Source organism: Amblyomma maculatum, chromosome 10 (genome assembly GCF_055883805.1).
Source record: "Amblyomma maculatum isolate TAMU_Amacu chromosome 10, ASM5588380v1, whole genome shotgun sequence".
NCBI lineage: Eukaryota > Metazoa > Arthropoda > Arachnida > Ixodida > Ixodidae > Amblyomma > Amblyomma maculatum.
Window position 1 is genome coordinate 98752269 of NC_139353.1, and position 14308 is coordinate 98766576.

The window sequence follows — 14308 nt, forward strand, 5'->3', positions numbered from 1 at the left end:
ACAAGGAGCTCGATGCCGGCGCCATTGTTCCAACTATCAGCGATAGAATGTTTACGCAGCTGTGTACCTCGCCACTACTAGAGGCATCGGAAGTTCAGCTCACAGATGTTTTTGGCGACACGAAGCAGGTGGTAGGCAAGTCAGAGGCAACTGTGAAGCTCGGCGAGAGCGCGTGCGTGATGACTTTCTTCGTCGTGAATTGCCCGTGCCCAAACTGGTCGGAAGAAGTTGGATGAAGGAATTTCAGCTCAGAATCGGCAAGCCAGCAACAGTCAATATGGTAACGTCCGTGGAAGAAGGGGTGAGTCAATTCTATGCAGTATTTTCAAAGGGACTGGGTCCCTTGACGCCGTAACCGAACACATTACAGCGCAAGAGGGTGCTGAGCCAAGATGTTTTCTGCCACGTGTCATCCCTTTCGCGCTACGAGACAGAGTTTCTGAGATGTTGCAGTGGATGGAGCGTGAGCGAATCATCCGCCCTGTAAAAACGTCTATAATGGACCGCGCCCATCGTTCGCGCAGTAAAGCGGGATGGCCACGTTCGCCTGTGCGGCGATTTTAAGATGAAAGTCATTTCTGTGACGGTGCTTGAGTCCTACCCGATCCCTCGCATCGAAGAGCGGTTTGCAAGGCTAGCACTGGACGCTAAGTTCACAAAGCTCGACCTGAGAGATGAGTACCAGCAGATTAAGCTACACGAAGACACTCAGAAATTTTCCTCCATCAATACTTCGAAGGGTTGCACCAGTTCAACCGAGTCCCGTTTGGGGTGTCGTCAGCCCCGTCGTCTCGTCACTATCTTTACCATGTCACGGTATCTTTGACGATATACTGGTGGCCGGCGCCAACGACAGCGGTGATTCGGCTAATGTATGCCGAGTCATGGAGTGACTGAGGAGAGCTGGGCTGTGGCTGAAGCTTTCTAAGTGCGAGTTCCTGGTATCAAGGATGGAGTATCTGGGGAACGCCATCATTACAGCCGGTCTTCCACCAAGCCCAACCAAGACCGAAGCCATGCTGGCAGGACCAGTACCTTGGAATGGGAAAGAGTTTTTGATCTACTAGCGCCTGATCAACGTTTATAGACGGTTCATGCCAAACCTTTCTAGTGTGTTGCACCCCCTTAATCGCTTCCTGGGGAAGGGGCCCGGTGGCTCTGGAGGTCTGAGGAGGAGGAAGTCTTCCGAAAAAAACAAAGGGCTGTTTACATCCGCTAGAGTTATTAGCACATTTTCACCTGCAAGGCCGACTGTGCTGATCACAGATGCTTCACCTCACGGGCTGGGGGTAGTCCTGGCACAGCGCGAGATATCGGGGGAGGAGCGTCCGATTGGTTTAGCATCTCGAAGTTTGGCGGCTGCATAAAGGAAGTATACCAGTTGGAAAAGGAAGCATTAGCGCCCGTGTTTTGGGGTCACAAAATTCAGACAGTACTTGATGGGCCGACCATTCGAACCCGTCACTGTCCACAAGCTACTAAGAGGTTTGCTCGCAGTAAACAGAACTGTCGAAGAGTCATCATCATCAGACTGATTATACCCACTGCAGGGCGAAGGCCTCTCCCACAATTCTCCACTTAACACGGTTCTGTGCTAGCTGCGTCCACTTGACCCTTCCGAACTTCTTAATCTCATCCGCCCACCTAACTTTCTGCCGCCCCCTGCTACGTTTTCCTTCGCTTAGAATCCAGTTTGTTACCCTCAGCGACCATCGGTTATCCTCTCTTCGCTCTACATGTCCTGCCCATGTCCATTTCTTCTTCTTAATTTTTACTAGAATGTCGGTAACTTGAGTTATTTCTCTGACCCACTCTGCACGCCTTCTATCTATTAATGTTACCCCTACCATTTTTCGTTCCATAGCCCTCTGGATTGTCCTCAACTTAAGTAGAACTCTCTTGGTTAGCCTCCACGTTTCAGCCTCATAGGTGAGTACAGACAAGGTGCAACTGTTGTATACTTTCCTCTTGAGCGATACCGGTAAGCTGCTAGTCATAATCTGCGAGTGCTTGCCAAATGCGTTCCATCCCAATCTTATGCTTCTTGTTATTTCCTTTTCATGGTCCGGATCTGTGGTTACTACCTGTCCTAAGTAGACATATTTGCCTACTACTTCCAGTATTTCGCTACCTAATGTAAACTGCTGTTCCTTCCCGAGGCTGTTGAACATTACCTTAGTCTTCTGCATATTGATTTTCAAGCCTACCTTTCTAGTTTTCCTGTCTAGGTCATCAATGATTATTTGCAGTTCATCCCCCGAGTTGCTTAGCAAGGCAATGTCATCAGCAAATCGCAGATTACTGAGGTATTCTCCATCTAACCTTATCCCTAACTGTTCCCATTCAAAGTCTCTGAATACTTCCTCTAGAGAAGCTGTGAATAGTACTGGGGAGATTGTGTCTCCTTGCCTAACATCTTTCTTTATAGGAATTTTGTTACTTTCTTTATGCAGAACTATGGTTGCTGTGCAGCCACTATACATATCTTCCAGCACTTTCACGTACGGCTCGCATACCTTCTGATTTCGCAATGCCTGCATCACTGCCGACGTTTCAACTGAGTCAAATGCCTTTTCGTAATCAATGAATGCTATGTATAAGGGCTGGTTATATTCCGAGCATTTTACTATCACCTGATTGATGGTATGGATATGATCGATATTAAAGTACCGTTTCCGAAACCCTGCTTGATCATTTGTTTGCTTGGTTGCAGTCTAAGGTTTTCCTGATTCTATTAGCGATTGCCTTAGTAAATACCTTATACGTAACAGACAGTAAGCTGATTGGTCGGTAATTTTTAGGTCCTTAGAGTCCCCTTTCTTGTGAATGAGGATAATGTTTTCATCCTTCCATGGTTCCGGTACCGTCGATGACACCAGGCACTGCGTATACAGGGTGGCCAGTATTTCTAGCAAGATATCCCCCCCGTCCTTCAGCAAATCTGTAATTATCTGATCCTCTCCAGCTGATTTCCCCCTTTTCGTAGTTTCTAGTGCTTTCTTGACCTAGTCCTTCGTCACTGGTGGAACGTCTGACTGTTTTTCCCTACCGCCAATCTCATTACGGTCCTGACTTCTTTGGCTACTGTAGAGATCTGTATAGAACTCCTCGGCTACTTTGACTATCTTTTCCATATTAGTGATGACGTTGTCCGCCTTGTCCCTTCTCGCATACATCTGGTTTTCGCCTATGCCCAATTACTTCTTTATCGCTTTAAGGCTTCCCCCGTTATTTACAGCATGCTCAATTTTCTCCAGTTTTACTTCCTTATATCGGCCACCTTGCGCTTATTGATTAGCTTTGATATCTCGGCCAATTCGATCTGGTCTGTTGGATTGGAAGCTTTCATACTCTGGCGTTTCTTAATCAAATCTTTCGTCTTTTTAGACAGCTAACCGGTATCCTCTCTAACTATCCTACCGCCTACTTCTTCAGCGCACTCAGTAATGATATCTCTGAAATTATTGTTCCTTGCCTCTAGGGTAATGTCGCCATCCTCAGTTAGAGCTGAATACCTATTCTGTAGCGAGATCCTGAACTCTTCTGCCCTCCCCCTCACCGCTTATTCGTTGATGTGTTTCTTTCTTACTAATTTGTTGCATTCCTTCTTCAGATTTAGGCTAATTCGGGACCTCACCATCCTGTGGTCACTGCACCGCACTTTCCCGATTCCCTCTACATCTTGCATAATGGCGGGGGTTGAACACATTATGAAGTCGATTTCACTTTTAGTCTCTCCGTTAGGACTTTTCCATGTCCATTTCCGGTTCTTCCGTTTGCTGAAGAATGTATTCATGATTCTTAAGTTATTGCGCTCTGCAAACTCAACTAGTAACTCCACCCTGGTATTCCTAGATCCAATGCCATAGTCACCTACTGCCTTTTCTCCTGCCTGTTTTTTCCCTACTTTGGCATTGAAGTCGCCCATTAGTACGGTATACTGCGTCTTTACTTTTCACATTGCCGATTCTACATCTTCGTAGAAGCTTTCAACTGCCTGGTCATCATAACTACATGTAGGTGCATAGGCCTGTACAACCTTCAGTTTATACCGCTTATTAAGCCTAATTACGATGCCTGCAACCCTCTCATTAATACTATAGAATTCATCTATATTACCCGCTATATACTTATTGACAAGGAAACCTACTCCTAGTTGTCGCCTCTCTGGTAAACCTCGATAACACAGTACATGCCCATCCTTCAGTACAGTATATGCCTCATTCGGCCTACTAACCTCACTAAGCCCTATGACATCCCATTTCATGCCCTCTGGTTCCTCTAACAGCACTGGTAAACTAACAGTGCTCTGCAGCGGTGCAGCGGTGCGGACGTGCAGACGTGCAGAATCATGAGCTCCGTTGGAGCGGCGATAGCGGCCGTTGCTGGCCGCGGAAACAGGTTTAGCGCCGAAGAAGATAAGGACTACGAGATCGTTTTGCCTACCCTGCCCACCGGACGTGTTGTGTTAAACACGATGTTTTTGCACGGCGACGTGCGTATGAGGCCCTACAGGGTGGAGGACTTCAGGGATGCCCTCGCTAACGTCGGTGCGCTCCCCGACGTCGTGGCGTTGGGGGCGTACCAAATCAACCATGTGTGGGCGGTAACTATGAACAGCACGGAAGCCGCGAAGAAGCTGGCCGCCTTAAAGGAGCTGGAAGTCAAGGGACGCCGCTGCCTCATATTCGACCCTGAAGACCAGCAGGTGAAGCTACGTCTGCACTGGATGCTGCACGGTGTCCAAGACGAGGACATCCGGACTGCTTTCGCGGCGTTCGGAAACGTGACCGAGGTGACGCGGGAGCGTTGGCGCGTCGTTGGAATGAAGGAAAAGGGATCCACCACGAGAACAGTGCTGCTCAAGTTGAAGCCAGGTATGAAGGTGGACGACCTGCCCCACCAGCTTCGCGTCGCCGGCGAGTTGGCTCTCGTGGTGGTTCCCGGGCGGCCGATGCAGTGCCTGCGGTGTCACGGCGCAGGCCACGTTCGCCGTGACTGCAAGGTGCCCAGGTGCTCCAAGTGCAGACGCTATGGACACGCGGACGAGGACTGCGTCCGCACCTACGCGTCAGCGACCGGGCTCGGTGCGAAGGACGACAACAGGGAGCTGATGGACGTCACCGAGGCTGAGGAAGCAGCAAAGGGTGCCGACGTGCTGGACAAGGTTCCCGTGTCGCAGGGCACCTCGGTGACTCCGAGCGGCGACGCCCCCCTTGCCGATAAGCCGGAGCTCGCGCCAGCTACGGTGAATTTGCCACAGCGAAGCGAGGAGACCTCAGCGGACGCGGAGAGCTTGCCGGCTCCCAAGGACGCAGAAGCAAAGGAAGTGAGCGAGGTTCACCGGCCAACTGCGGTGGTCGGACGACCACGGCCGCTACCCCCGGGAAACGCCCACATGCCGACACCAGCACCGGCGACGACAAGGAGGCAACGCCCACTTCCGAGGAACCACCAGCAAAGGCGCCTCAAACAAGGAGGCCCACGTTGAAGCCTCGCCCAAACCTTGCGAGCGAGAGGCGGGCCGGCGACACGGCGCCTCTCGAGCACGGCCAGAAGCTCGAGGAGGACGGCGCCAGCATCGACGGAGGCGTCTAGCCTTGTGCTAGGCGCGAGAGGTAAGCACCGTGCTTTCGGTCTCTTCTTCTTATTTAAAAAATGGCTCCTGCATCACCGTTGAAAGTCACCACGCTAAATGTTAGAGGTCTGGCAGGAAAGAGAAAACAAGGCCAGGTGTACCGACTTTTAACGGAGCATGATATTGATGTATTAGCTGTGCAGGAGACGAAAGTTGACGGTGAGGAAGAGACCGAGAGCATGGTGCAACGTTTCACGCCTAGGTTTTTTGCTGTGGTTAGCCACGCTGTAGGCACATCGGCTGGCTGTGTTCTTTTTGTGAAGAAGTTGCCGGGGCTTGAAGTGCTTGGTCATTTTTCTTGTGAGTCGGGCCGGTGTGCACTTCTAGATTTTTCGCTGAATAGCACGGATTGACGGATTGTCTGTCTCTACGCGCCTAATGTAGCAGATGAAAGGGCGCAGTTTTTCCAAGGCATCCAGCAGCGGCTCTGCACCGATAGACAACTGATCGTCCTAGGTGATTTTAATTGTGTCCTTAGTGCGCGAGACAAGACAAGCCAGCGGCCATACCGAGACGCAAGCACTGAAGTGCTATCGCGAATTGTTGAGGAATGTAACCTCGAGGATGTGGCAGAGTGCCTCGAGGGAGCCCGCACCGCAAAGCTCACGCACTTCCAGGGTTCGAGCCATGCAAGGCTGGACAGCATTTATGCATCCCTCGACATCTTACCTGAATGCAATAGTTATGAAGTAGAGCCGTATCGTTTTCAGACCATTGTTTAGTTAAATGTTCTTTTGGATGGGTAAAGAGAGGGAATTCTTTTTCGTGGGAAATGTGGAAATTCAATAATAAACTCTTGCAGGATGAACATTTTACCCGCATAGTAAAAGAAGAAATTGAAAAAATAAACCCAAGTAAAAATATGCACCTTTGGCAACAGTGGGAGCTGTGTAAAGAAACTATAAAAATTAAAGCAATAGAGAGGGCAACCTGTATACGGTTTGAGGAAAAACAGAAAGAGACGGAGTTAAGGACACTGCACGTTGCTTAAACAGGAAGCTCGAGCGCCGGGGAAATGGATTGAAGATATACGGAAAACAAAGCAAAAACTAGAATTGATAGACGAAGATCGTTATCGAGGTGCGTTAGTGAGGGCAAGGGCAGAAGACACAGCTGCAGGTGAGGCGCCATCAAAACGAGCGCTGGGGTTCGAAAAAGCAAACGCTCAACGGAACCACATCGACCAAATAGATTGGGGCGGTATCTTGGCGGCGGACGACGACCACATCAAAGCAGCGTTCAACGCCCATTACCGAACCCTCTTCGCATCCCACACGGTAGACGCTATCACTTTTAAGAATAAGTTTCTGGCGACGATACCGCGTCTGGACGATGAAGTGAAAGAGAGATTAGAACTAAAGATAACTGAAACAGAAGTGGAGCACGCTATTGACAGTTTAAATGCCGGTAAATCGCCGGGACCGGATGGGTTCAGCGCGGGTTTTTACAAAGAATTTAAGTACGAAATCACACCTATTTTGAACGCAATTTATAACGATGCCTACACAGTAAATGCCCTGCCTCCGTCATATGGGTCATCCCACACCGTACTCATTCCTAAAACTGATGAAATAGACAAATTACGCCTGGTAACATCTTACAGACCCATAGCACTTACAAACGTTGAATATGAAATTTTTATGAAGGTTTTGGCCCGAAGGTTGCAAACGGTTATTAAGGATATAGTAGGACCACACAAAACGTGTGGGATAAAAGGGAGGTCAATAGTGACCAACATTCAAAAGGCGCGAAGTGTCCTTGAGTGTTGTGATGACTAGGATGGTCGGGTCGCCATGCTTCAGATCGACCTCGAAAAAGCATTCGACTGCGTCGATCACGAAATTTTGTTTTCCCTTTTAGAACATGTGAATGTTGGTTCAGTTATATGTAAGGGTGTGGCCCTGGCGTACCGTAACTGCACGACGAGAGTGATTATTAATAAGAGTCTGGGAGCCCCCATTCGACTGCAGCGTTCGGTGCGACAGGGCTGTCCCCTCAGCCCTCTTTTGTTTTGCATTTATATTGAAACATTGTGCATGAAACTTATGAATAATGTCAACATTAGTGCGTTTAGGTTACAAGCAGCCGAAGTGAAGCTGCTCGCGTATGCAGACGACATCGTTATTTTTACGGTTGACCAGGAGAGTATCACCGAGGCTGTCAAATGTATCCGTGAGTTCTCTCAAGTTACCGGTAGCGGGGTGAACTGGGCCAAGTGCCTTGGGCTCTGGCATGGACAGTGGCCGTCGAAACCAGATCGCTTTGCCAATGTTACGTGGACAGACACACCGACCAAGTACTTGGGCGTCGAGCTGGATGCCTACCGCGAAAGCGAGCATTATTGGAAAGGGCAAATGACCGAACTACGGGAGAGAGCCGAGAAGTGGAAAGGCGCCAACATGTAGATTTTTGCCAGAGCTACTGTATGCAATCTTTTTTTTATCAGCAAACTTTGGTTCGCAATGCAAGTTTTGAGTTGTTCGCGCGTAAACGTACAGAAGTTACACAGGATTTTCGCCGTTTTTGTTTGGGCAGGTAAATGGGAACGCTGCAGCAGGACGAATTTGTTCCGTCGGGTAAAAGACGGCGGTTTGGGACTCGGCCATCTGTTTTTACGGCAGGTGGTCAACCGGTTTTTGTTTTTTCGGGATGCTTCGGACCCTTTCTTACGCACCGTCTGCCAAGTTAGGCTATGGCGTCTACTGCCGGAGTTTGTTGTCTCCACCGAAGAAGCTACGGGTGGGATTTTTGGTTATTACAGGGAGGTCGTCGCTAGTGTAAGATTTCTTTCAGTGCGTTTTTCTAATGATTATTTGTCCACTGTAAAACGAAAAAAGCTGTATCGCGTTTTATGTGACATTGTTTTGCCACAATCCTTGTACAGAACCTTATACAGTGGAGGTCCGGGCAGAGATGTCTTGAAGAGAGTAAAGAAAATGCAGGTGTCGCCAGGAGCTAAGACATTTTTCTTTAAATTACACACCGGAACATTATCAGTAAAGAAGTTTTTGGAGGAAAGGGATTTTTTTTTACCGTGGGGGGCGCACTGTTTAATCTGCAAGCAGCCGGAAACAATAGACCATGTTTTTTGCATTGTTGGGAAGGGGTTTATTTCTGAGATGTTTTGCAACGTACGATAAAGAAAGAATTTCCACTAGACTTCCACGGCATCCGGTATTTAAGCATTGATAATGAAGATGGCGTTCCGTATGATTTTATCATGCTCATGGGCCTCCACTCTATTGGGCGCTCCAGAATGGCGGGCTATCACTGCGACAGGGATGCTCGACCCGCTAGAATATACTTTCGAGAAAGTGTGAATTGGTTTATTGCCATACAGAAAGTGGCTGCTGAACCTCCCGAATGGCTCTCAAGGGTAGAGCCTTTGCTGTCGTTGCGGGAGTTTTAATGTACTGAGACGAAGCCAGCCTGACATTGGCTGATGATGACCTTCCAATATGTACTTTGTTTTGTGTTATTCGTGTTGTGTTCTTGTGAAATGGTATGAACCAAAGCCAGGAAATAAATAAAAAAAGGGGCAGCACTGGCGTAGCGGTAGAACATCCGCCTCGCATGGAAGAGGACCGGGGTTCAAATCCCGGTGCCGCGCAATTCTCCACCGGATGAAAAAAAAAATCCGCGTGTCGATGGAATTGCATAAACAGGTTTGGGGTGCGACCTGATGCCGGTGAACACCTCCGGCAACGCACTCCCTCACCAGAACAGGAGTTGGCCACCCTGGTGCAGTAATTGCCCGCAACCTCGTATTATAAGCTCCATAAAACCCCGGCCCTCAGTCACCAGCGGCTGCGGAACAACTGACCGCGGCTGCGGTCAGACCTGTGACGCAGCAGGGGATGCTAAGAAAGCCTGGCTCCGCTGGACAGGCCGCCATTGGAAACTGACTCTGTCGAAGAGTCCTGCTCACCTAATGGGCTACGATGGGTCGTGCAGTTGTCCGCGTACCGATATACTATAAGCGACTGGCCTGGTATCCAAATAAAACATGCAGATGGACGGAGCCTCCTGCCACTTCCCACAACAGTTTCCCATGGCATATTATAAATGGCATCAAGTGTTTCCAGTTTCTTCTTCATCTGTTGAAGTCATCATTACAAGCTTGAGAGTCATATTCGCGAACAAGGGGTTACCCGGCATTGTGGTTTCGGACAATGGGCCAGCGCTTATAAGTGACATGTATCAACATTTCTGAAGAAGAATTGGCGAAGACGGATGCTGCTACCTCCGTTCCATTCAGCATCTAATGGCGCTCCAGAACAGGTCGTTCAGACCGTAAATCGCAATTTGCAGAAGCCTGGTCCTGGGGATCTTCGGGCACAAATTCATCGATTCTTGCGGACTCATTGATTGACTCCACATAAGGTCATAGGATTCCGTTCTGCAGAGCTCCTCGCGATTACTCTGAGCAACGCCACCTGGCGACAAATTGGGAATATATTGTCTAAACGAATAACGCATTTAAAGGCTGATGTTCCTGTTGGTTTTGTGGCGCAATGGATTAACGCCACCCACCTCTGGACTGATGCCACTGAAACATCGGTCCGACTCGCTAGCCGACCACCAAATTTTTATCTGTTGTAGGCTGTCATTGCACGCGCCACCGCTTCGGTGGTGGACGACGGCTGTTGTGGCGGCGCGCGTCTTTCGTACCGCCCCGCCGGTGTGGAACATATTGGTGTTGGTGCCGTTGAACTGAAAGGAGTTCAAATAGCTTATGCATGTTGTTCTACACGCCTTATGATTAACAAAGTGTTATCTGAAAGAATTGATGTAAGAGCATCTGTGCGGCAGGGATGTCCACTGTCTCCTCTCCTCTTTGCTATATATTTGGAACCATTGTGTAGAATGGTAATTGCTAACGAATACATCCGTGGTTTTAAGCTGGGAGTATGTGAAGTGAAAATATTGGCATACGCTAATGATGCGGCGCTTTTTTGTGAAGATCGCGAAAGCGTTTCGGAAGCTTTGAAAGTAACACAAAGGTATTGCAGGCAGACTGGTAGTGCTGTTAATTTAAAGAAAAGTCTCGGAATATGGCACGGGGAATGGGAAGAGGAACCGGAAATTTTCTGTGGAGTAAGATGGGCTACAAAGCCCGGAGTTTATTTGGGAGTCCCATTGGTCAAATACGGGAAAAATACGAATTACTGGAATGAAAAAGCGGAAGAAATACGGGAAAGGACGAAAGGATGGATGGGACGTAACCTCTCTATTTTCGCCCGGGCGACTGTATGCAATACCTTTTTGGTGGCAAGAATGATGTATTTACTTCAAGTATTGTATTGTGCTCGAAGCAATATACAAAGGTTCCATCGTGTATTTGCGGTCTTGATTTGGTCGTCCAACTGGGAAAGAATTAGCAGAGATAATCTCTTTCGGCAAGTTAAAGACGGAGGGTTGTCTCTAATTCATCTATATGTGCGGCAGTTGGTTTTAAAGTTTCGTTTCCTACGTGACCAAAAAGATGCATTCCTGAGAACTTTTATGCAAATCATGCTATCCAGTGCAATTCCAGAGTTTATAGTCTCTTTATGCTCTGCTCGGGGATACAATGTGTCACGCTTCCTGCGAAAAGTGGTGTGAACGTTCAAGCTTTTGCGCGTGAGGTACTCTGTAGAGTATTTAGCGACGGTACCACCTAAGCGACTGTACAAGGATCTTATTGTTTCCAGCTCCATTGTACAGAACCTTATTCGTTGAAGGCCCAGGGAAAGATGTGCTCAAACGAGTTAAAAACATGACTGTTTCACCGGGCATAAAAACAGTCTTTTTTAAATTGCATACAGGGACCCTCCCTGTCAAAACATGGTTGGAAGAAAAGGGCCTTTTAGTACCTTGGGGCTCAAACTGACTACTATGTAGGAAACCTGAAACAGTTGAGCACGTGTTCCTGGATTGTTGGGATGCGGTGTTTTACTGGGATGTGTTACAAACGACACTTAAAAAAGACCTGCCATTGACGCCACGTGGAATTTGGTACTTGACAACTATTAATGATGATTTTAAGTATGACCTCATCATGCTATTGGGCCTTCACAGTATTTGGAGGAGTAGGTTCCCTTATAGACACTGTGATGTCGATGCACAATCTATATGTGATTATTTTGTTGAACAAGTGTATAAACTAAAAGAAATTTTAAAGCAGCAAGACGCTGCGGAGGAGGTCTTGAGTCTGATGGGCGATGTGGTAATGAAAGTCCATTAGACACGGTTGTCAGCCAAGGGGCATGGCGACCACGATCTTTTACTGATGTATTTGTACCAATTCATCCAATAAAGAAAAAAAAAAGTGGTGCAGTGGTAAGAAGCCCGACTACTGTGCCGGAGTACTCGGATTCGAATCCGACCTCGGCGGCTGCGTTTCGATGGAGGCAAAACGAAGAGGTGTCTTAGTTTTTTTTCTTTCCATCTTCCGTTTCTTTCTTCTCTATTTTCTCTTCTGTCTGCACGAGGCAGCGGAAGTGGCTCAGCTACAGAGCCAGTAGCAGGCTCGTGCATTTTCTTTTCCTTCTTCCTACAGCCACAACAACAAAAACAACAGATCCGGGACAAATATAAAATAAACAAGGAAATAAATCTTGGCAGGCTCGCTACTTTTTCATTTGTCCTGCGAAAGCTCAGGCCGAAAGCATGAATTGGACGCCAGCCGTACTAACACGGACGCACATTTATTACACACATACACAGACGCCAACACTCAAACGAAAAAATTAACAAAAATAACACACCCTACAAAAGCTACTGATAAACACGATGCTTCACACTAAGAGACAGCGTTCGAGCTTAGAGTTCGAAGCGGGCGACGCGTTTCATGGGTCTAGGCAATAACGCCGGTGTCGAGGTGGCGTTCGGCTTGCAATGCGCTGGTCTTGTTGGCCGCAACTAACGACGTCTGGTTGAAGCCAACACTAAAGCAAAGTTGGCGTCCTATCGGCGTTGTGGTGAACCTCCTGGGCAATGCAGGTGGACGGCGGTAAGACCTTTGGAGGTACCCTCTGGGGGTAGCAGGTGGCTGAGTAGTCGCTCAATGCCCGGAACCGGTTTGAGAACAGCATGGAGTCTACGGTGCAGTTTCGTTGAACCCGAGGACACCGGTACAACAGACGGCGTTGCTCACTCCCTCCCAAGGCGTCCCTCCCCTCCCGGAGCCTCGGCTTCTCTGGCTTCCACCCCTTGCATCTTCATATTGCACCCTTTTATAAACTCCGCGTTCATTCACGGAAACCTTATCGTCGTCTTCATCGTCTTCTGTCCATCAATCAGCGCTTGTCATGTCACCGACTACTTCTTCTTGATCCGTTGTTGGTGCACGTAATCCTTTTCGCCATTGACGTCTTTGCTTTCGCAAAAAGCCTCTGTATTTGGCCTCTTACATGTGACAGTCTGGTCACGTACGTGCCGCCATCGTCCCCTTCCTGTGCGCAACGTCTGCCCTCGTCCTACTGTGACCGCTTTTCGCCTGACAGCCGCTCAACCTCTTCGCGCCGTCGCTCGCCATCGCCGATATGTCTTCATTCTACTTCTTCATTGGCGGGAAAACTACTGGACGCTGTTCCGCAGGTAAGAACTGGGCTTTTGTCGACCAGTGGAAGTCCTGCTTCTCTACCGAACAATTTAACCGAATGTACCATTGAAAATGTTTGTACCCTTGCGCTTGTAAATACTGGTGCTGCACTGTCGGTTATTGACGTTACAGTGTGCCGCTTGCTACGAAAAGTTGTTCTGCTGTATTCTGTGGTTAATTTGCGCACTGTCACAGCTCAGCACATTGAACCGCACCGTACCTGCGCGGCTCGAATGCCCATTCAGGGAGTTCACTTCGTCATCAGTTTTATCGTTCTCCGTGACTGCTCTCATGACATAATTTCAGGGGGGGGACATCTTGTGTCGCAATCGCGCCATGATTCATTGCGCTCGTGATTAAGAAGAGCTTTCTCCGGTGTGCACCACCCCGACCGCCGCTAATGTTCTTGGGGAAACCAAATGCCACGTTGCGGATGTTACTGAAATCCCGGCTTCATCTGCTGCGATTGTGCCTATAAACTATACTTCTCTTCATGACTGTACAGTGCTCTTCACCCTATGTTCCCTTTTCGTCTCGCGACGCTGTTGTCCTCTGCCCTGCGCCGTTCTTATAGCCCGACTCCACAGCCACCTGTGTGTTCTATGCGCCGGGCGCCATGCGTTCCTGCGCAGTGAGCACCGCGACCCGGCACACAAAAAACGCGGCACACAACTTTAAGCGCATGGCGCGGTACGCAACTGGTCGCGCGCTGCATAATCGGTGGAACTTGTGGCGGAGGCTCTTCCACTGCTTCTGCTGTTATTGTGAAACATTTTTACAGCCTCTGTGATGAAAACACAAGACCATACACATGAAATGTCTGATATACACGACGCAAAGCGCCCAGTGATTGGTCGACTCTTGCACGCCGGAATTCGGAAGCGCGCTGCCGCAAGCAGCGGGTGTGCCGAATATCTGGCACTGTCGGATCCAATCGTCATCAACGCGCTCAGCTGGGAGGGGCGCGTTGCGCTTGCGCAGACTTCCTCTGGCCGGTGCGCGTGCATCCAAACGCGCAGGACGCGCGCTTCGAGGCCTCATGAAGTTGACCCATTAGTGTGCTAAGCGGCCGCGCCAAACCAGCC

At 48.9% G+C, this 14308-nt stretch overlaps 1 protein-coding gene across 1 annotated transcript; it reads left to right on the top strand.

The window, feature by feature from the left end:
• Positions 1 to 277: 277 nt before the first annotated feature.
• LOC146177099 (uncharacterized) lies at positions 278 to 5684 on the top strand. The gene is made up of 3 exons (XM_084581463.1): positions 278 to 301; positions 4340 to 5200; positions 5335 to 5684. The coding sequence occupies exons 1-3, from the start codon at positions 278 to 280 to the stop codon at positions 5596 to 5598; spliced, it is 1149 nt and encodes a 382-aa protein (XP_084437589.1). The 3' UTR covers positions 5599 to 5684.
• Positions 5685 to 14308: the final 8624 nt, after the last annotated feature.